General features: G+C 36.3%; 2 protein-coding genes across 2 annotated transcripts; one reads left to right on the top strand and one right to left on the bottom strand.

Annotated features, from left to right (window-relative positions):
* Window positions 1-1,347: 1,347 nt before the first annotated feature.
* On the top strand, window positions 1,348-1,883 carry LOC138873591 (uncharacterized). Its single transcript, XM_070152063.1, has 2 exons — window positions 1,348-1,711; window positions 1,879-1,883. The coding sequence occupies exons 1-2, from the start codon at window positions 1,348-1,350 to the stop codon at window positions 1,881-1,883; spliced, it is 369 nt and encodes a 122-aa protein (XP_070008164.1).
* A 9,625-nt stretch (window positions 1,884-11,508) lies between these two features.
* On the bottom strand, window positions 11,509-16,033 carry LOC104243392 (uncharacterized). The gene is made up of 10 exons (XM_070152055.1): window positions 15,977-16,033; window positions 15,077-15,236; window positions 14,844-14,977; window positions 14,186-14,333; window positions 13,895-14,085; window positions 13,295-13,460; window positions 12,487-12,621; window positions 12,185-12,360; window positions 11,826-12,037; window positions 11,509-11,563 (listed from the first exon to the last, which is right to left on the bottom strand). The coding sequence occupies exons 1-10, from the start codon at window positions 16,031-16,033 to the stop codon at window positions 11,509-11,511; spliced, it is 1,434 nt and encodes a 477-aa protein (XP_070008156.1).
* Between the last annotated feature and the right edge of the window lie 7,253 nt (window positions 16,034-23,286).

The raw sequence follows: 23,286 nt of genomic DNA, 5'->3' as shown, positions 1-23,286 counted from the left end.
GATTTTCATCTATAGCATCACCCTTAGCCAAGTTGACTCAAAATGGTGCTCCATTCAGGTGGTCGGATGAGTGTGAAACGAGCTTTTAGAAGCTCAAGAGTGCCTTGACTACAGCTCCAGTGTTAGTTTTGCCATCAGCTTCAGGTTCATATACAGTGTATTGTGATGCTTCAAGAGTGGGTATTGGGTGTGTGTTAATGCAGGAGGGTAGAATTATTGCTTATGCTTCTCGTCAGTTGAAGCCCCATGAGAAGAACTACCCTGTTCATGATCTAGAGTTGGCTGACATTGTTCACGCGTTGAAGATTTGGAGGCATTATTTGTATGGTGTGTCTTGTGAGGTGTTTACTGATCATTGTAGCCTCTTTCACTTGTTAAAGAAGAAGGATCTCAATTTGAGGCAGCGGAGATGGTTGGAGCTTCTAAAGGACTATTATATTACTATCCTGTACCATCCGGGGAAGACCAATGTAGTGGTGGTGCTTTAAGTAGGAAGGCGGTGAGTATGGGTAGCCTTGCATTTATTCATGTTGGGGAGAGACCTCTTGCAGATGATGTTCAATCCTTGGCCAATTAGTTTGTGAGGTTGGATATTTCAGAGCCAGTCGGGTCTTAGCTTGTGTGGTTTCTTGGTCTTCCTTGTTAGATCGCATCAGAGAGCGCCAGTATGATGATCCTCATTTGCTTGTCCTTAAGGACATATTTCAGCACGATGATGCTAGAGATGTGACTATTGGTGACGATGGGGTATTAAGGATGCAGGGCCGGATATGTGTGCCCAATGTAGATGGGCTTCGGGAGTTGATTCTCGAGGAGGCCTATAGCTCACGGTATTCTATTCATTCGGGTACCGCAAAGATGTATAAGGATCTGAGAAAGCATTATTGGTGGAGGATAATGAAGAAGGATATTGTGGGATTTGTAGCTCGGTGTCTCAATTGTCAGCAGGTGAAATGTGAGCATTAGAGACCGGGTGGCTTACTTCAGCAAATAGATATTCCAGAATGGAAGTGGGAGCAGATCACCATGAATTTCGTAGTTGGACTCCCACAGACTTTGAAGAAGTTCGATGCTATTTGGGTGATTATGGATCGGCTGACCAAGTCCACATACTTTATTCCTGTGTGTACTACCTATTCTTCATATCGGTTGGCGGAGATCTATATTTGAGAGATTGATCGTTTGCATGGTGTCCCAGTTTCCATCATTTCAGATAGAGGTACTCAGTTTACTTTGCAGTTTTGTAAAGCCGTGTAGAGAGAGTTGGGTACTCAGGTTGAGTTGAGCACAAATTTTCACCCTCATACGGACGGGTAGTCCGAGCACACTATTCAGATATTGGAGGACATGTTGAGCACTTGTGTCACTGATTTCGGCAGTTCATGGGATCAGTTTCTACCGCTCGCGGAGTTTGCTTACAACAACAGTTATCAGTCGAGTATTCAGATGGCTCCATATGAGGCTTTGTATGGGAGACAATGTAGATCTCCAGTTGGTTGGTTTGAGCCGGGTGATGCTAGGATCTTGGGTACATACTTGGTGCAGGATGCTTTGGACAAGGTAAAGGTGATTCAGGAGCGGCTTCATACAGCGCAGTCGAGACAAAAGAGTTATACTGACATAAAGGTTCGTGACATGTCCTACATGGTTGCGGAGAAGGTTCTATTGAAGGTTTCACCCATGAAGGGTGTTATGAGATTTGGGAAGAAAGGTAAATTGAGCCATTGGTTCATTGGGCCTTTTGAGGTGCTTCGGAGTATTGGGGAGGTGGCTTATGAGCTTGCTTTGCCACCCAGCTTGTCGAGTGTGCATCCGATATTTCATATTTCTATGCTCCAAAAAGTAAATTGACGATCTGTCTCATGTTTTGGATTTCAGCATAGTTCCGTTAGATGGTGATTTGACTTATGATGTGGAGCCAGTGGCTATTTTGGAGTGTCAGGTTTGAAAGTTGGGATCAAAGAATATAGCTTCAATGAAAATGCAGTGAAGCGGTCGACCCGTGGAGGAGGCTACCTGGGAGACTGAGTGGGAGATGCGGAGAAGATATCCTCACCAATTTGGGGCTTCAGGTATGTTTCTTGACTAGTTCGAGGACAAACGTTTGTTTAAGAGGGGGAGGATGTAACGACCCGGCCGACCGCTTTATGAGTTACCGCTCCGTTTCTCCATTTCTGCTTCTTTATATGTTGTTAAACTGTATTTCATCGCCTCGTGTTGGTTAGTATGGGTTTGGAGTGGTTATGTAGAGAAATGAGACACTTAGTCTCTTAAGTTGGCCTTCTAGCTGGAAAAGTCAACCGGATGTTGACTTGTAAGTAAATGATCTTGGAACTTGGATTTTATGGTTCCTCGTGAGGTGATTTAGGACTTAAGAGCTTGATCATGTATTTTGGAGGTCCGGGGTAGATTTAGGCTTGAATTGGCGAAAGTGGAATTTTGGCGTTCTCTAGTTGGTAGTGAAGATTTTGGTATAGGGATCGGAATGGAATTCCTGAAATTGGAGTAGGTTCGTTGTGTCATTTGGGACGTGTGTGCAAAATTTCAGGTCATTCGGACGAGGTTTGATAAACTTTTTGATCGAAAAAGAAATTTGGAAGTTTTGAAATTCTTAGGCTTGAATCCGAGGGGAATTTGGTTTTCCGGCATTGTTTGAGTGTTCCGAGGATTGGTACAAGTTTGAATAGTGGTATGTGTCTTATTTGTATTTTTGGTTGAGGTCCCGGGGGCCTTGGGATGATTTCGGAAAGATTGGAAGTGAGTTTGGGCAGCTTCAGCTACTGTTCCTGTCATAACCGCACCTTCGAATTGGGGAATGCAGGTGCGGGCCCACAGAAGCGTAGAAAGGGCCGCAGATGCAACCAAGGATGTGAAGGGCAGGAGCCGCAGATGTGGAGAGCTAAGTGCACCTGCGATGGCACCGGTGCGGGTATTTGACCGCAGATGCGGTTTTGGTCGAATAAGTGACTTTCGTAGGGGTGACCCCTTGGACCACAGGTGCGTGTTTGAGGCCGCAGGTGCGTAATCCCTTGGCCAGAAGCTATATAAACTTGCCTTCACGAATTTCAGCTTGTTCCACCATTTTTGAGTCGTCTTGAGAGCTCTTTTGAGAGGATTTGAAGAGGGATTCAAGGGATAACTCTTGGAGGTAAGATTCTTGAACCCAATAATCGATCCTATGGCACTATTTTACTGATTAGGCTTAAAAATTAATGGAAATTAAGGGTTAAAATTGGCGAATTAGGGATTGGTATTGGAGAGTTTCCATTTGGGATTTGAGGGGTCATTTGGGGTCCGATTTTGATGTTCTTGGTGTGTATAGACTCGTGGGAGGATGAGGATTCTAGTGATGTGATTTTTATCAACATCCGAGATGTGGGCTCGAGGTCGAGTTTGGACAATTTCGGGATTTTTTATGTAAATTGGTTATTTTTGCTTGGGCTTTGTTCCTTTAGCGTGTATTAATAGTATGGTACTGTTTTTAGTTAGATTTGGAGCGATCGGAGGCCGAGTCGAGAGGCAAAGGCATTGCGGACTAGAGTTTGGGCCGGATTGAGGTAAGTAATGATTGTAAATATTTTCCTGAGGGTATGAAACCCTAGATTTCATATCGTTGTGCTACCTTGAGCTAACGCACATGCTAGATGACAAGCGTGGGGTCGTGCACCGTTGGGGATTGTGACTTGGTTCGTCCCGTACGACTATTAAGTAGCGTATTTAATTGAAAACTGTTTGATATCATTGGGATTTGGAAAGTATTACCATGTTTCAGGCTGAATGCCATACTTGAGCCTCGTGCAAACTATTTTGGACCCTTAGGGGCTTTTTACTACTATTCCTCACTATTTTGACTTCATATTTGTACTCAGTCATGTTGTATTATTGTTTTCATAACTTAGTCGTATTTACTCTGTTTTGATATTTTAAATGATATTTTGGGTTAGCATCATGTTTACTGTTGCCCGAAGGGCTTGAGAGACTTCTGACTGAGTGAGGTTGAGGGCCTGTACTGTGAGGATATCATGGAATCAGCTACGCACCATAGCATGTGTGCTGATTGTGATATATAAGAGGCTGCGAGCCTGAATTGTGATGCCACTAGATGGCTTGTTATAGCGTTTGGGTTGTAGGAGCCCCTCCGGAGTCTGAACATCCCCAGTGAGTGCGGGTACCCAGTGTGAGAGATGTGATATTACCTGAGGGGCTGTTGTTGTTTCATTTTTTGCCCCAGGGACTGATTACGAATGATTGTGTTGTATCCCACGGGGCTAGTTTTGTTGATATTTTGCCCGAGGGGTGGTTGTGGTACATGTTTTGCCTGAGGGGCTATTTACGTTTCTATCTTTCTTACTCATTATTTTCATTACTCGTTTGAAACTATTGAAAGATATTTTTAAAAGGTTTTACTGAACTGGGTTGTTTTTACGAGTTTTATTGATTTCCCGTATTGTTCTGGACATATACTGTTTGTTGTAGTGTAATGACGTGAAATTACATGTTTTGTTACTGCTCAGTTGCTTTTACTTTTATTACTTACTAAGTTGGCGTACTCACATTACTCCCGACACCTTGAGTGAAGATCTAGGAGTCTCGGGACGCTATAGCGAGTGCTGATCAGTCTTCCAGCAGGTCTCTAGAGTTGACTAGGTAGTTGCTTGGCATTCGCAGCCCAATGCTTCTCCTTTCTATCTTATTTAGATTGTCTTAGTAGTTTATTTTCGGACTATGTCGTCCTTTTTTTTTTCTAGACGAGTTTGTAGTTGCTCATGACTGGTGACACCGAATTATGTGATTTTAGATAATTAATGGCTTTAAATGACTTATTATGAATTTATGGTTGGTTTGGGGGTTTGCGTGCATGGTTGGATTCTGTTTATGGATGAATCAGAGTCGAATCGAAAGAACGAATCTAGTTTTGGAAGCTTAAGCGGTGAGAATTTGACTGGAATTTGACTTTTGAGTAAACGGCTCCGGAATGAATTTTGGATGATGTTAGTAGCTTCATATGGTAATTTTGGACTTAGGAGTGTCTTTGAATTTGGATTTGGAGGCCCGTAGGGTAATTTGAGGCATTTCGGCGAAAGTTGAAAAGGTTAAAGCTTGGAAAATGGAGAGGTTTGACCCATAGTTGACTTTTGTGTTATCTAAGTCGGAATGCGATTTCAAAAGTTAGAACAACTCCGTTATGTCATTTGGGACTTGCCTACAAAATTTGGTGTCCTTTGGAGTTGATTTAATATGGTTCGGACGCTTGGTTGCAATTCTAGAAGTTCTTGAAGTTCATAGTGATTTTCATGTGTTTTGGCATCCGATTTGTGGTTCTAGAGGTTATTTTGGTGTTTTGATCGCGCAAGCGAGTTTGTGTTATGTATTCAGACTTGTGTGGGTGCTTGATTTGGAGCCACGATGGCTCGGTATGTTTCGGAGTGGTTTTGGAATAGCTCGCATGAATTTTGAATTTTCTGGTCTGGTTTCTTCGCATCTGTGATGTTCTGGTCGAAATGCGGCCATCGCATTTGTGAAGAACCATCGCATTTGCGATGCTTGGGCGACTGGGCATTTTTCGCATTTGCGTTGAGGCAGCCGCATTTGCAAATGCCGACCTTCGCATTTGCGATGTTTCTGTCACAAATGCGACCTTAGCAGGATAAGTCCAGGCTTCCAATTTGCGAAGTTTTCTTCGCTTTTGCGAGTTCGCATTTGCAAATCCAGTGTCGCAAATGCGACATCTATAGCCTACTAAAAGCTAGGTATTCCGAATTTTTGCTTCATTTTTCATATTTTGAACCCTAAGTCCGAGAGTGTGCGATTTTGAGAGAAGATTTTCATACTATATTTTGTGATTATATCATAGATTTAGCATCAAATTAATGAGAATCCAAAGGAAAATTTGAGAAAAATTGTGAAATCTTTCAAAAGTGTAAAATGAGGATTTGAAGGACCAAATGGTATCGAAATTGGATAATTTTTGTATGGGTGAACTCGTATCAGAATGGGTATTCGGTTTTAAAAATTTTGTTGGGTTTCAAGGTGCGGGCCTGAGGAGTTGACTTTTTTTTTTACTTTTTGCAAATTGTATAAGAATTATAGCTTTGTTAATTGAAATTATTTTCTCTTGCATTGTTTGATGTATTTAAGTCATTTTTGGCTAGATTGAGTCGAGCGTTGATGAATTGGTAAATGAAAAGCTAAATTGAGTATTGAATTGACCGGATTGAGGTAAGTATCTTGCCTAATCTTGTGTAGGAGACTTCCCCTTAGGATTTGAGTCTTCTATGTTAATTGCAATCCGTGCACGCGAGGTGACGAGTGTGTGCTCGGACTTATTTGAGGAAAATTTGCCCTTAGGATTCTTAGGTCCTTATGATCATTAAGTGGGAAGTATTCCGATACGATTCAGTTTCCTAATTGCTTGATTTATCTCTATATGTTCCATACGACGTTGTTAGTTTTCCTCTAACTCTTACTTGTTACTTGGCCCTTATTTGCCTTAATTGAAGTGATTGCCCTCATTATCGATTTGTTATTTCTTAATTGCCAATTCCTCTATGACCCCGTGCATATATGCTATGTGTCCAAATTGTTGTGGTTGTCAGTGTAGTTATCACGTGCCTTATATGTCTTGTTATTTTTGTAAAGGTTGTTGTGCTTCTTGGTTTTTTCGTGATTCTCTTGTTGTCATGTACTCATACTCTTGGTGGTGGAAATTCTTGTGATTGGGTTGTTAAATTGTTATTGTTGTTGATTTTAAAATATGTCTGGTTGTTGATATGTTGAGGAGGAATAAGGGAGAATTGATGTTGTCTAGTGGGATCGGGTTGCACGCCGCAACAAGGAGTAATAAGGGTGGACAGGTGAGATCAGGTTGCACGCCGCAACAAGAGGAATAAGGGTGATACATATTGAGGAGTAATAAGGGTGGACTGGTGGGATTGGGTTGCACGCTGCAACAAGGAGTAATAAGTGTGAATGATTGTGTTGTTACTGATATGGTGATATATAAATACTATTTACTCTCATTGTAATTGTTAAGGAGGAATAAAGGAGGATTGGTTTGCACGCCATAACAAATATATACTATTTACTTTTATAGTAAGTGTTACTGAGGAATAAGGGAGGATTGGTGGAATCGGGATGTTTGCCGCATCAATATAAATATGCTTATGTATTCCCCTTGATTGTACAAGTTATTTGGTTGTTTTACATTTCATTTAGGATTTGGTTATAGCTAATTTCTGAGAAGACCCTAGTTCATTTATTTAAGACTTGACAGTTTGTATTTTGAGTTACACTGAGTTGTGAGGATCGGGTTATTGGCATTGAGTTGCTGACTTGTCGTTGTTCCTCGAGTTCCTTCCCTGAAATTATTATTCTGGTGAATTAATTTTTAAAGTAAATTTACTACGTTGAATCATTTCTCCTGTCATGTTAAGTTATTAGTAATATTGTGATTTAAAATAAAGAAAATAGTACTACGCTGCTATATATAACATTTAAATTTGAATTCGTTGTGTATATATACACCTTTCAATAATTCAAATTCCTATGAATGATATGTTTTATTTCAATTAGTTTCTCAATTAAATTTCCTTAACCCGAAGATACTGAATCTTACTTAAAAAGAAATTTCTATTAAGTTTTAATTTATTAAATCCTATATTAAAGGTAATACTTCATTCGATATTGGATTTTATTTGAAAAGAGTATTTTCTTTATTCACGTAATTTCTAAAAATAACTTCATCTTTTCTTGTTGATTTTCTAATTGGTTTAGAAGCTGTAATCTACTTTATTTTATATAAATGAGACTTTTGGAATATTTTAATTATATTGGTTATCGTCCGTATGTATTGAGTAGCATGATAATGACATTGTGAAAAGTGAGGTAGAAATATGTGGGCATAAGATACCGTGTGTGCTAAAGGTTTGGAAATTGAGATTATGATATGAGACATCGAGTTTTGATATGGTTGGAATTGTGCATCAAAATGGATGTGATTAATTGAGTTAACATCTCCTTCCTTATTTGTGTACATTTTACTTGTCTGTGTCCTAGCTATGTTGGTGTTAATTTACTTGGCTATCTTGCGTTACCATTCGTGTTCCCTTTTATTGTCTCTGCTATTTGTAGTTTGATTTCTCCCTGTTATCGGTATTGTTTTGTTGCCTTTACCTTGTCAGGTTATTACTATATCATGTTCACTTTATTAGACCAGTAGGTGTCTTAATTGTCCCTCGTCACTACTCCACCGAGGTTAGTCTTGATACTTAGTGGACATCGTTGTGGTGTGCTCAAACTACACTTCTGTATATTTTTTGTGTACAAATTCAGGTATTTGATCAGTAGTAGTTGTGCGAATCGTTGCGGTGGAGACTCAAGGTAAACCTGTTACTACGCTCGCAGGCCTCGGAGTCACCTTCGTTTGTACTTATTTTCATTGGCTCCTTTTTGTTCTGGAACCGTGACGTATTTATTTTGTATAACTACTCTTAGAAAGGCTTATGACTTGTACCACCAGTTTTGGGGAATTGTAATTGTTCAGAGTTATTTAATTTAAAGTTAGTGAATATCAATGTAATTTCTTTTAATGCTAGGCTTACCTAATTTAGAGATTAGGTACCATCACTGACTCCTTCGGAGGGATTTTGGGTCGTGACACTAAAATAGTTTTTCCAATGTATGTTTCATGGAAAGCATTTTACATTTACCCGCTATACTTACAATTTTGCAATCTTGAAAGTGGAAGAAGTCAGAACATCCTTGTCTTTATGCTTTTTTCTCCATTTTCTCTTACAACCAACATCAATTTTGTTGGTTCTCATGCTTGAATTTTCTTTGGTCGTAATATTCATATTTGAATTTTTTCCAGCAGGACAATTGCAATTATATTCGTGATGAGAACCTATTGGTACACTATGGAATGAAAGAAATCTTGATTAGCTAATTCAAAATTTTTAACAATTTCTTATTTTGTCAAAATTCCTACGCGCAAAAAAAAAAAAAAAAAAAAAAATCTAATAGTTCGCATACAAATCTCCAAATTTATGGTGTAATTTTCTATTTCTGGAAAATAAAATATTGCAGTTATAGTGTAAAGACTTTAAGTATAGTTTAACAGAATTGAATCCGAAAACGAAAAGAAAAGGAAATAAACCGGAAGTTCTAATCCTACACAAAAACAAAAAAAAAAGCCCTATAAGGGAAAGGAAGCCAATTGTCTCTATAAATACTATTGACAGGAACGGTAAAATAACTCAAACTTTATACATTACCGGTATAGCCAACTGCTTTAATAAGGGAAAGGAAGCCTATTGTCTCTATATGAAAGTTTTATGGCTACACTAGTTCGTTCCCTCTTTTCTACTCATGTTCAATTGTTCATAATACTAGTACTCCCTTAGTTTTAATATAGATGATGTAGTTTAATTCGGCACGAAGTTTAAGAGAAAAGAAGGAGACTTTTAAAACTTATGATCTTAAAAGCTTAAGGAATAAAAGCTTTGTGGGACTCATGATATTTGTGTGGTTATAAAGTGGGTAAAATGAAAATTTTAAAATTGAATTATTTCCAATTATAGAAATGTGTCATTCTTTTTTAAATGGACTAAAAAGAAAAGTGTGTCATCTAAATTGAGATGGAGGAAGTATTACTTTTCCCTAATTCCACTAGTACCAGAAAATTACTCCTATCAAAAAGACTAAATATTATTAGCACAGCATCAGCACCCACATTATTATTATTATTATTATTATTATTATTATTATTATTATTATTATTATTATTAATTAACTCCTTCAACTTCCAATGTTGATGATAATAGCCCAACAGGAAGAAGCAATAATATTGCTTCTTTTAAGGAACAACATGGGCATCCTCCTACAAAACTCCAGATGATCATGGTCGTATACTAAGGATTCTTCGTGCTCTTCAAATGGTGTGTTTGGGTATTCTGTTTCTATGTCTTGTGTGTTCATGTGATTAATTATGAGATTAATCATGGTTTATGAACATGGATGGAATTCGTCGCTTTCTAATTATATATGCGGCACCAAATTGTTTGGATAAAGAAAGCATTATAATTTTTCAAATTCTTCTCAACAGTGAAGTGCTTCCCTTTTTATTTTAATTTCTTCGTCAAAGCTATAGGAAGCTTTTATTTTTTGGTTTCACTTTGAACTTTGAAGTATAATGTCATACCATTTTTTTTTAAAAAGTAGCTTATATTTGGTATTTTGATATTTAGAAGCCAAATATTTTTGTATATGATGGACGTAATAGGGGTGTCAAATGAGATGTTTGGGCTCTATTTGGGCTGATCAAGATGAGCTGACTCATTAAATGGGTCAATGCATAGCTCTGCCCAAAGTTCATTTGGATTAAAATAGGCTGGGTCAAGATGGACTAAATAATGGGTTGTAACCCAACCCACCCAAATTGACTTAAATCATTGCAATATTCTCAACTTTTAAACACGCATATATAAAAAAAAAATATCTTATGTTTTGGAATAAATGTCCATTCATGCAAAATGATTTCTTTCCTCAATGTAGATTTAAAATTTTATTTGATAGTTCTTCATCTTACAATACTAACAACAATTAGTTTTGGAAGGTTGAAAAAAAGTTTTGAAACATATTTTCCATTCTCTTGACAGGAAAAATATTTTTCTCTTATTGGAGACAAACGAATTCATAAAGAAAATATTTTTCAATTAACCAGCCAAACAAGTTCTAGCACATGGGTCAAGGTAGAACTCTATGATTGAACATTTTCATGGGTCAAGGTTGGGCATCATCATAGGTCCAATTGGGCTGATAATTTTTTATGGGTTAACTTGGGCTAGCCCAAAACAGCCCATTTTCAAAATCGTTATAGTCCAACCTATTTAAAACTTGGACGGTTTAGACAGGTCAAATGATTTTGGATTAGTTTTGCCACTCCTAACCGTATACATCTCAACTTTCGTATAGATAGAGTCAGCCTTAATCTTATAGGTGGAGCTGAATATCCTCATACCAAGGCATTTACCTCTCCTCGATCGAATCTTGACTAATACTTGGGGTGTGGATTTTTGATGAATCTGTTTGTGATGAATAGAGATTTAATTTGTATATATTAACTTGGTATAAATATTAAGATAAATAATTTTTATTCCTCGGGAAAGATCAGACCGTTCTAAAAAGACTAATTTTGAAAATAAACCTTCGTGAAGGGACGTAATCAAATAAAGAACAACTGAACAAGCAATATTGAATTGTCTTCTTTGAACAAAATTCTCACTTCTTCACTAAAGATTTCCATTCCCTTCTTGGGGGTAGAATCCCCGGCAAAGTATATAAGGTTACCTAAGTCTAAAATTTAAAATGAATTGAATACAATTCAATATTTTAAGAAATGATTAAAATTGAAAGTTCATTTTTATAATTTGATTATGCAAAAGTTAAATTTTCATGCCAAATGTGACTTCTAATAAATTGTTGTGGTTTTCATCTGCAGCTTCCATTTCTTCATTTGTGACTGCGGATAGTGTTTCCTACTCTCTTACCATCGTCGGCAGATTTTCTGAATATCAAGTAATAATTAAACATGTAAATTAACACTGAAATATTTTACTATTATATAACTTAAAATTACTTATATCAAACAGAAATAACTCTCGCCTCTATACATTACTATACATTACATATTTCATCTACTTTTATGGTCGTCCAAACTGGAAAATTAATGATCTAGAGAACTAAAATAGTTTTGTAAAAAAAAATTTTACCGGAATTAATACACTTCGTATGGGAAATGATTTTATGGTATTACCAAATAGACTTACATATTTACAATCTTGGACGCGGAACAAGTCGTAACATCCTTTTCTCCGTCGCTTTTTTGATTGTCTCTCAATTTTCTCTTACAACTAGCATTCTTTTTGTTGGTTTTGATAGTTGAATCTTCTTTGGTCGAGAAAATACTCGTATTTGGGTTTTCTCCAATTGGTAGACTCCAATTATATTCATCTTCAACTAGTGAGAGCCTATTAGTACACTGTAGAATATAAGGAAACTTGATGAGATTAATAATTAGTTTAACAATTTATTTATTTTCTGAAATTTCTTAGCTAAGAAAAAAGCAAATATATTCTAGTATACATCGTGTACAAAGCTCCAAAAATAGACTTAAGGTATGAATCACCTTGTAAAGGTTAGTCATGGAACGGAATTTTATACTCCTCGGAATTCCTTGCTTGATATAGTATTTTTTATCTTTTTCATCTCTTGTCAAAAGTTTCGAGCCACTATTGACGTTATAATCAAGATCATCGGAGAGTCTATCTTCACATGTGACTCTGTTGACCTCAAACTGATCACCTAAAATGAAAATAATATGAAACCAGATAAGAGAGAATGATATAAAGATACTCCACCATGTGCTTAGGTCCAGGGTTTCGAAAAACTAATATAAGCCAATTGTCAAATATAAAATTATTTAGGTACCGTTGATGTCTTCTTCTTGTTGTTGTTGTTGGTCAAGTAGTTCCTCCTCGAAAGAATCTCGTTGGCCCTTTCTTGTTTTGCTTCCGTTGTGTTCTTCTAGTCTCTCGTTTTGTATTGCCTGTAAATCCTCTTCGTCTTTTAATAAATGATTGAAGATAGGAAGTATAATTTGGAATATATAGAGCATGCTCAATGAAAGATTCATGTTAGCAGAAATTAGTAAAATTTTCTCCCAATATTAATAAGTTCAAACTTAGTAGAAATTAGTAAATCTTCCCTCAATATTAATAAGTTCACACTTGGAAGAAATTAGTAAAATCTTCCATCAATATTAATAAGTTCAAATTGGAAGAAAAAAACATTATAATGTAACATAAATAGACATAAGTTGTGATCAATTACCTCGCAGAGATTAATAAGAGAATCAAACATCGTACTTTTAGATATGCTCTGATTAATTTGGTTGTTTTGATCTATTTTGTCTTTGGTTGAAAGTTTGTGCCTATTATCATCGTTATTGTCTATTGTGGTACGGTTAGAATTATCCGTCGGGCTATCAAAATCACCTGAAAATCATACATAATCAAATCAGAGGAAATAATACATATGAAATGAATCATATAAGTTTGAAAATGTGGATTAGAACTGCATTATAGTGTCTGCCCGATTTCAATTATCCACTCAAAGTGAGTACAAACTTATGTATTGTATTCGAGTCAAATTATATAATCGTTGATTTAAAATGTAGGATTCCCTAAAATATACTACTAATAGAAGTCAATTGTAAGATGTAGAATTAATAAATTACCGTGAATGGTTTTTTGTTTCTGTTCCTCAGGTAGTGTCTCCTTGGAAGAGCCAGCTTGGTCCTTTCCCATTTTGTCTTTATTGTGTACTTCAGCTTTCTGGTTCTTTGAAATACTTAGACGATTCCAATTGTATTCCTCTTCAGGTGATGAGAGCCTATTCGAACACTGAAAATGCAAGGATATTTGATAAGCTAATTAAAGTAAGTTAACAAACTTTTATACAGTCAAATTTCTAAGGCAAAAAGAAAAAAGTAAATACTTTCAATAATCGTGTACAATGCACCAAATTTCACAAAGAAATACTAAAAGGAAAGAAGGAATAAACAATTGTTAAACAATATTAGAAACTTGTAGAAAATACATCGGCTAGTCTTTAATTAGCAAAATTACTCTACATTAAATATTTTTTCTACCTTAATTTATATAAGATTGATGAACTAAAACCCTTTTTCAGTGTAGTCTGTCTAGGTCAAACTTGCAAACGCATATGGAAATAAGTCCAAAATATTACATGATCTCATACAGTCATACTAGTGATCAAAAGTTCAAACAATCTTAGTTGTGGTTCGTCAATAGATAGAAGGAATGGTTTGAGTCACCTTGTATATGTCAATAATTGAACGAAATTTTATACTTCTTGGTATTCCTTGTTTCAAACGATGGTAGTCTTGATCCTTTTCATCCCTTATTGGAAGTTTCGAGTCACCATCGATGTCTTTATCCTTTAAAGTATGATAAGAATTATCTGGAAGACTATCATCACTTGTGACGATGTTGAAATCAAATTCACCTGAAAATATTTTATAACCAAATGAGAGGGTTTGATACATCTAAATATTTAGAAAACTTAACAATATAAGTCAATAGTGAGATGTAAGATTCCTTAATACCGTTGATGTCTTCCTGTTGTTGTTTTTCAGGTAGTTCCGCCTCGAAAGAGCCCTCATGCTCCTTTTCATTTTTGCTTCCATTTTGTTCCGGAGGTCTTTCATTCTGAATCACATCCTTATAGTGTTCCTCTTTATTTTCGCTAGGTGACTAGAGATAGGAAAATATATTATGTTATATAAAGAGAATAATAAATGAATTATGGAAAATCAAACATTCATGCTTGCAGAAAGTAAAATCTTCCTCCATATTAAAAGGTTCATAGTTGAAAAACAAAGTAAAATATTCCCATTAATAGGTTCAAGTCGATGTACTATAATGAAAAACGTCCAATTAGTTATGTTAAGCTCTGTATTAGAAAGTAAATAAGTTTTGGATAATATCATATATCACACAAAACCAATTCTAAAATATTATTGAAAAGATACTTGAGCTTATTGTTTTCTTGAGAAAAAATGCGACAGGAGAAGAATTTATATATTTACCTTTGGTATGGATTAGTGGTTAAAAAAATTAAATTAAAGTATATAAGTGAATTAAAAAATTAAATTCTACTACGGTGTTGACATAAATAAATAAACATAAGATATGAATTACCTTGTTGAGGTCAATGATATTATTGGAATGTAATATTGTACTTTCTGGTATTACTTGTTGTACCTCGCAATCTGCACCTTTCCCATATTTCATCAGAAGTTTTGAATTACTATCAACGTTGTTGTCTCTAAGGGCACGATTAGAATTATCTGCCAAACTACTTTCACCTAGAACTATGTTGCTCTCAAAATCATTGCCTAAAATCATGCATAACCAAATTAATGAGAAGGAATAATACAAATTAACTGTAAGTCTTTTAAATTACTTTTAAAAAAGTTGTAAAATGTATAAATTACCCTTTTGTTTTTGTTTTTCAGGTAATGTCTCCTTGGAAGAGCCAGCTTGGTCCTTTCCCGTTTTTCCGTCATTCTGTACTTCAGATCTTTGTTTCTGAATCATCTTCTTGCTCGTATCCTTTTTGTTTTTCTTTTGTGATGGATGCAAATTGAACATATACTGTGAAATACAAAAGGCAATATTAATGAGTAATTTAAATTTAACAATTAAATGCTCGCACAAAGTAAAATCTTAATCCCCTCAATATTAATGGGTTCATAGCTGGAAAACAAATTAAAGTATTGAAATGAATCGTAAGTAAAGCAGATTTTGAGCTTAAGATATATACACATCATGAATGAAATTATTTTTACGAATTATTTAAATGTGAAAAAAATACTTTGGGGGGTTTTTATGTGGAAAAAATAAAAAAAATAATTTCCTCGTATAGATTATGGATTTAAAAATGAGAAAATTTGTTTTTTTGCAATCATCGTTCTGCTTTGTGTATCAAACTTAGATCGAGCATATACTCGCATAAAATTTTGGCAACTCAATAACACACTAAAACATTGATACGTGTTGCTTTCAAATCAAAACTAGAATTAATTGAACATTAATAAAGAAATCAATTTCAATTCTACTACAAAAGCAAGGAGGCAAAAAGTGGGACCAAACATTTACTAAACCAAGATGAACCAGATATATGTTATGTTCTAATGCAATTGACAGATAAAAGAAACCAAAAAAAAAAAAAAAAAAGAAAGATGGTTTCAAAATCATATTTGAAGAAAAAAAGAAAAAGAAAACAATCATATGTTAATCTTGTTAGCCATCTTCCATTTTTTTTTTTTTTGGAGATGGTCCATAATTCAGAACCAAGAAAAAGCGGAAAAGAAACCACAAAAAGAATGGCTGACCTGAGTTGGTATATCTAGCCATAAAGCACAGTAACATTTGCTAGATTGAACTATCATTTATAGGTGCAAAATCCAAGGGGCAAAAAAGGAAAATAAAATGACAAAATGAGATTTGGGAATAATCAAACTCACCAGCACATAATCACTGTCTTTCATTGTGAAAAAATGACTAGCAAAAATGGATTGAATTAAGTGAAAAAGCGTCTCTATCGTGCTTGTATATACGACTCTTCTTGACCGCTGAGCTATTCCTTTGAAATTGGAGTTAAATAAAAAAGTAAAATAGTGTCGTCTCTAATATTCAAATGTCTCCTCTAGTAATGTTGAAATATCCTCTTGGATGCTTGAATTTAACGAAGAACTAAATTAGTCAGTGTCGCATTATACACACACTTGGTTGTTGAGTTGTTTCCTCGGAAACCGTATTTGTTTAATCTCGGCAATTTAAATTTACTCCATATTGAATAAAAGTGATAATTGCTTTTAAAGTGCAAATGGATGAATAGACGCGAGTTTAAACCAATTATTGTCGAGAATTTTTTTATGCGTTGCGGAAATAGTAATATTTAATAATAATTGAGAAAGTTATTAAAATCTATCATTTATTTCTTACACATCTGGCACTTAATTATGTATTATTTTAAAATTTTATAGTGTTTCATGTGTTTTAACTTTGAATAATCTTCTCAATTTTGTAGTATTTCACTTTGGAGAATTTTTTTTGGTTACAGGGAAATATTATTAATAGTACTATTAATAATATTCCACTTTCAAGAGTAAGATTCTAAAATTCAAATATAGTATTTTATTTCTTTATAGATTTATTCTTTAGGAAAAGAATTAATGATGTGGCAGTATTCTTATGCTAATTCAAAAAATATCTACAATTCTAAGATTATGTCAAGATGAATTCAAATAGTTCTCAAAAAATTAATCAGATTTGCTAAGAATCACTGCCTAATTAATAAGTGTCTACAGTTGTATAATATGACAAAAATGAAGTCAAATATTTTTCAGAAAGTTAATCAGATTTACAATCCAATTTAAACAATCAGATTCACTACCCAATTTAATAAGTGTCTAGAATTATTAGACTTTGACCAAATAAATTTAAACAATTCTTAAAAAGTTAATCAGATTTAGTATCCAATTTGAACAATCAGATTCGCTATAAATGTTAAGTAGACTATTAAATTGTGATAAAGATATTATTTATGGAGAAGATTTCTTACAAGAAAAAAAAATTGTACTTAGTTTGTGTTAAAAGTTTATAAGGCAGAATACCTAAAGATTCCCCTAAACTTTGGCGTGTTTTATCCAGGTCCCCTTAAACTTTACCTAGTCCTAATTACCTCCTTGTACTTGGTCTTTTCATAGTCCCTACCTCCTTAACCCATACCAAACTTATAAGCGTGTAATAACAATCCTCCCAGATTGGAATAATAGCTTATGTGGCTGCCCACATTGGCTAAAAAATAACTATTTTATTACCTGAACTTAAATAATTTAGTCTAAAGTTCAAAAAAAAATCTCAAACTAAAAATTACAAAGCATCGATATTTTTCTCAGCTTCAAAGAGACACTCTCTTATATCTGTTAGAGAAATTTTAGGGCTTTCCTCAAACGATTTCCCAAGCTCGTACTTCCAACCCATCTCTGTTGACTTTTGATTTGGGTTTAGGGAGTTAGAAAATTTGAATTTATCAAAAGTAAAAATTCCAATCAATTCATCATTGTAACTCTCTTTATAAACAATAGTAACCTACTAACAGAGGCAACCAATAAATAAGACTAACAAATAACAACAACAACAACAACAACAACAACAACAACAACAACAATAACAACAACAAAAACCCAGCTTAATCTCATACGTGGGGTCTGCGGAGGGTAGTGTGTACGCAGCCTTATCCCTACCTTATAAAAGCAGAGAGGTTGTTTCCGATAGACCTTCGGCTTAAGGAACGATAAAAATAAAGCAACAAGTAATAACAACAGTAATATAATAAGTAATGGAAGCGAGTGACTAATTATATAAAAAGTATCTAATAAAGAAAGAAATGAAAAAAATGAGAAAAGAAGAAAAATCAGTACTTTAGTGAAGGATGAAAAAAGTTATATTGAAGAATATAAAGAAATGGCCGTTGAAATGGTTAAAAAGTAAAGGAATGATATTTTAATATGTATTCTCCCAATTGAACAATAAATGTGACTATTATTTTTCACTCTCATGCGTTAAAGGGCATGTGAAATCACTTTCTCTGTCAGGTGGCTATTTGAGGGGTAAAGACGATGAAAAATCAAATACAAGGGGTTAATTAGGACTAGGTAAAGTTTAAGGGGGACCTGAACAAAACACGCCAAGTTTAAGGGGGTCTTTAGGTATTCTTCCAAGTTTATAATGTTCTACTTTGGGGTCGGATGTAGAAAACATCAAGTCCCCTCTCTACAAACTTGTTTAGATATAGAAGTTAACAGATGCTTAACACATGAAAAGAAGATATATATATATATATATATATATATATATATATATATATATATATATATATATATATATATATATCACGCATTAAAGGTCGTGTGAAATCACTTTCTCTGCCAGGTGGCCATTTGAGGGGTAACGACGATGAGAAAAACAAATACAAGGGGTTAATTAGGACTAGGTAAAGTTTAAGTGGGGCCTAAATTTAAGGGGATTTTTAGGTATTCTACCAAGTTTACAATGTTCTACTTTGGGGCGGATATAGAAAACATCAAGTCCCCTCTCTACAAACTTGTTTAAATATAAAAATTAACAAATGCTTAACATATATATATATATATATATGTAAAAGTCAATCTCAAGTGGTCACTATTTGTTTTCCCAATACGATGGTCGAAGAGCTTATGAATATAAATAAAATGAATTAAATGAAGAAACCAGTTACTTAGTGTCTTTGTCGTATTTATGTCTTCTCTTAGCTATTGATTGTTGATTTCTTATCGATGGAACCAAGATCACAAGGGCTTTTAAAATGCACGATATGAAAGAAGATTGTACATGAGTGAAATCGGGGGTAACGCACATCTCAATTTTTTGGTGAATAAAACGAAGTGAGGATATGAACATACGAGATCGAAATCGAAGCAGGAAACTCTTTCTATCGAGGCCCGTGAAAAGTGAACGAAGTGCTCGCCATCGGATCTGATAAAATGACGCACCTCGGGCTCGAAACAAGTTCTAAGACTTCGAAAAGCACAATGAGCGATTATACACAATGGATAGAGGGTCGTGATATTCGCAACCAACCGGATATCACGGCGCGGATCTCGCTCGATGACGGTTATGGATCAGTAATTAATGTGAAAAGAAGATTTTTTTACCTTTTTTAGATTTGTACTAGGGTTGAAATTCTCTTACTATATAAAGGGAAAGCTTTTCTTTGATAAGACATATTGTACCACGCAAACCAAGGCAATACAAATTTATTTTTCTACTTTCTAGCTTTTGTAAAGTTCTTACTTTACTATTTGTTCGTCATTCACAATTGGCTTCGAACCAAGGGTCCGATCGAGAGAAAAACTACTATTCAACCTAAGTTCGAGCTGGGCCGTAACATTATATTTGGTTTGATTATTCATTTTTTCTTTAACTCATTTATCTAAATTCTTGATTATTTATGTGGAATCAATCCACATATCCTTAAAGTTGCGTACAAATTTGATTGTTATCCGTTTTAAGGGTAAATAATTTGGTGCCCACCATGGGGCTAAGGATAATAGTGGTAGTTTGATACAAATCTCCATAACACACTCTATTTTATGCTTGCTCTTTAAAGTCTTAATTTTAGGTCAGCTTAAAATGTTAAATTCTCAGTTTGCCCACTTGAACGTTGACACTGAATCTGGCCATCATGGCGAAAACAATAATCTCATGCCTAGCAATAAGGTGCCCCTTGCTGATCCCAATGAAGTCCCAGTTTCTGATTTGGTCGATGCCAACTCACAGGTGGCTATCAACGTCAATCTGCTAACTAATCCTGAAAATAGTGTTCGCAGAGGACCCCGACCAACAGCTCGAGAAGTGCCCGAAGGCGAAAGTGATGGGGTAAGCCTGGGGGTAATCTTCGAAATGTTGCAGGCTCAACGGGAGGCGATAGCACAGCTACAGAATCAAGATCACGCCCCTAGTAGGGTCGAGTCCCAACAATCCTGGGAAAGCACCCGAAGAAACGAACAAACCACCAAGAGACCGGGTGAAGCTGAGCCCGGGGTCAACCCGGAGATAATGAAAATGCTTGAAGCATTTACGAAGCGGGTGAAATCAGGTGAGAAGAAAATTGAGGTCAATGACAAGAAGGTGGAAACATAAAATTCTAGGGTCGATCAAATACCGGGGGCACCCCCAATATTGAAAGGGCCAGATTCCAAGAAATTTATCAAAAAGCCTTTCCCTCCGAGCGCGGTACAAAAGCCGATCCCAAAGAGATTTCGTATGCCCGATATTCCAAAATATAACGGAACCACTTATCCGAATGATCATGTGACCTCCTATAAATGCGGCATCAAGAGGAACAACTTGGAAGATGATGAAATTGAATCGGTGTTACTGAAGAAGTTCGGGGAAACTTTGACAAAAGGAGCAATGATATGGTACCACAATGTATCCCAAATTCCATTGACTCGTTTGTTATGCTTGTAGATGCTTTTATGAAGGCCCATGCCAGGGGCATCAAGGTCGAGACCAAAAAGTCGGGCCTTTTAAAGGTTAAATAAAGAGATAAGGAGATACTTAGGGAGTTCGTGTCAAGGTTCCAGATAGAACGGATAGACCTGCCTTCGGTTGCAGATAATTGGGTCATTCAAGAATTCACTCAAGGACTTCGTCCCCGAAGCTCCTTGACTTCACAGTACCTAAAACAAAATTTGGTAGAGTACCCGGCGGTAACTTGGGATGTACCAGTCAAAGATCAGAATTGAGGACGACAAACTCTGAGCCCCTTCTAGGTCTGTTTATCCCATCAGGGCCGATGAAAGGTCTAAGAGAGTCGTCGATCATGAACCAAGGCCGATCCAGGATTGGTACTAACCATACAACGCGAACCGAAAGGGAAATGGGTTCGGGCGTCATTCCACAAGGAATGAAAAGAGAGGCGATCGAGGGCCCAGTAGCCGAGGTCTGATGATCAAAAATAGTTTCGACAGGCCACTCGGGGGTAGGGAGGCGCCAAGATGTTTTAGAGTATAACTTCAACATTGATGCTACCAGCATTGTATCAGCCATCGAGCAATCAAGGAAACCAAGTGGCCTTGACTATTGCAGTCCGGCCCTACCCAAAGAGATCTTAACTTGATGTGTAAGTATCATGGCCACAAGACCGAGGATTGCCGACAATTGAGAGAATAAGTTTCCCGGTTGTTCAATAACGAGCACCACCAAGAATTTCTAAGTGATCGAGCCAAAAACCACTTCAGGAACAGGGACGCCAACAAACAGACCGAATAAGAGGAGCCTCAGCATGTCATCAACATGATCATTGGAGGGGTCGATATTTCCCAAGGACCAATGATAAAGCGCACTAAAATATCTATCACAAGGGAAAAACGCACCCGAAATTATGTCATGTAGTGAACCATTTCGTACAATGATGAGGATGTCGAGGGCATCGTACAACCTCACAATGATGCGCTGGTAATATTTGTGTTTGTCAATAAATCTCAAATTAAACGTGTGTTGATTGATCTAAGTAGCTCGACCAACATCATCAGATCGAGGGTCGTAGAGTAGTTGGGGTTATAGAACCAAATAGTATCGGTAGTCCAGGTGTTAAACGGATTTAACATGGCATGTGAAACAACTAAATGGGAGATAACCTTGTCGGTGAACACCACCGGAAAGACCCAAGAGACAAAGTTCTACTTGATCAAAGGGTACATGAGGTATAACGCTCTATTCGGAAGGCCATGGTTTACAACATGAGGGCGGTACCCTCGACCTTGCACCAGGCATTGAAATTCCCTACACATGGAGGAATCAAAACAGTCTACGGAGAGCAGCCGGCTATGAAGGAGATGTTCGCAGTCGATGAGGTAATCCTATCTGCAGTTTCGTCGTCAAGGAGCATGGATCCGACCAAGGAAAAAACTAAATAGCAATCACTGATGTCGGTCTCGATCAAACCAGAGGAACAAGGAATAGACGAGGAGGAAGATTACAGAGTCCCTAGATCGGTCATAGCTCCTGATAATACTGACGCCACCAAATCAACGATCGAGGAGTTTGAGCAAGTCGTACTAATCGAACACCTATCGGATCGAAAGGTATACCTAGGCACGGGGTTAACCCCTAGCTCAGGAAAAAACTCATTAATTTTCTTAAAGCTAACATAGATTGTTTTGCTTGGTCCCATCTTGACATGACAAGGATCCCACCGAAGTAACCACTCATAAGCTAAGTTTAGACTCGAAGCTCCATCCGGTTAAGTAGAAGAGGAGGCCACAATCCGAGGTCAAGCATGCATTTGTCAAGGACGAGGTATCCAAACTCCTTAAAATAGGGTCCATCCGAGAAGTTAAATACCCGGGGAGTTCGCCAACATAGTGGTAGTACCTAAAAAAGGGAGTAAGCTAAGAATATGTGTAGATTACAAATATCTAAACAAGGCATGCCCTAAAGATTCTTTCCCTTTGCCTAACATTGATTAGATGATCGACGCAACGTTCGTACATGAGATACTCAGCTTTCTCGATGCCTATTCTGGGTACAACCAAATTTAAATGAACCCAAAATATCAAGAAAAGACTTCTTTCATCACTAAATTTGGCACCTACTATTATAATGTAATGCCATTTGGATTACAGAACGTCAGTACCACCTATCAACGCCTAGTAAACCGGATGTTCGAAGAACGGATAGGAAAATCAATGGAAGTTTATATTGACGACATATTAGTCAAGTCCCTGTGAGTAGAGGACCATTTGAAACATTTGTAAGAGACCTTCATTATACTACAGAAATACAATATGAAGTTGAACCAGAGAAGTGCGCATTGGGGGCGGATTAGGAAAATTCCTCGGGTTCATGGTATCCAATCGAGGAGTCGAGATCAACCCCGACAAAATCAAAGCCATAGAGGACATCACTGTGGTGGACAATGTCAAGTCCTTCAAAGACTGATCGGGCAAATAGCCGCCCTGGACCATTTCATCTCGAGGTCCTCAGACAAAAGCCATCGATTCTTCTCACTGTTAAAAAGAAGAAGAATTTCTCCTGGACCCCGAAATGCCAACAAGATTTGGAAGAACTCAAACGGTTCCTATCGAGTCCG

This window comes from Nicotiana sylvestris, chromosome 1 (assembly GCF_000393655.2).
Source record: "Nicotiana sylvestris chromosome 1, ASM39365v2, whole genome shotgun sequence".
In the NCBI taxonomy this organism is placed as follows: Eukaryota; Viridiplantae; Streptophyta; class Magnoliopsida; order Solanales; family Solanaceae; genus Nicotiana; species Nicotiana sylvestris.
The sequence above is the reverse complement of the archived record's forward strand: the minus strand, read 5'-3'. Positions and strand labels throughout refer to the sequence as shown.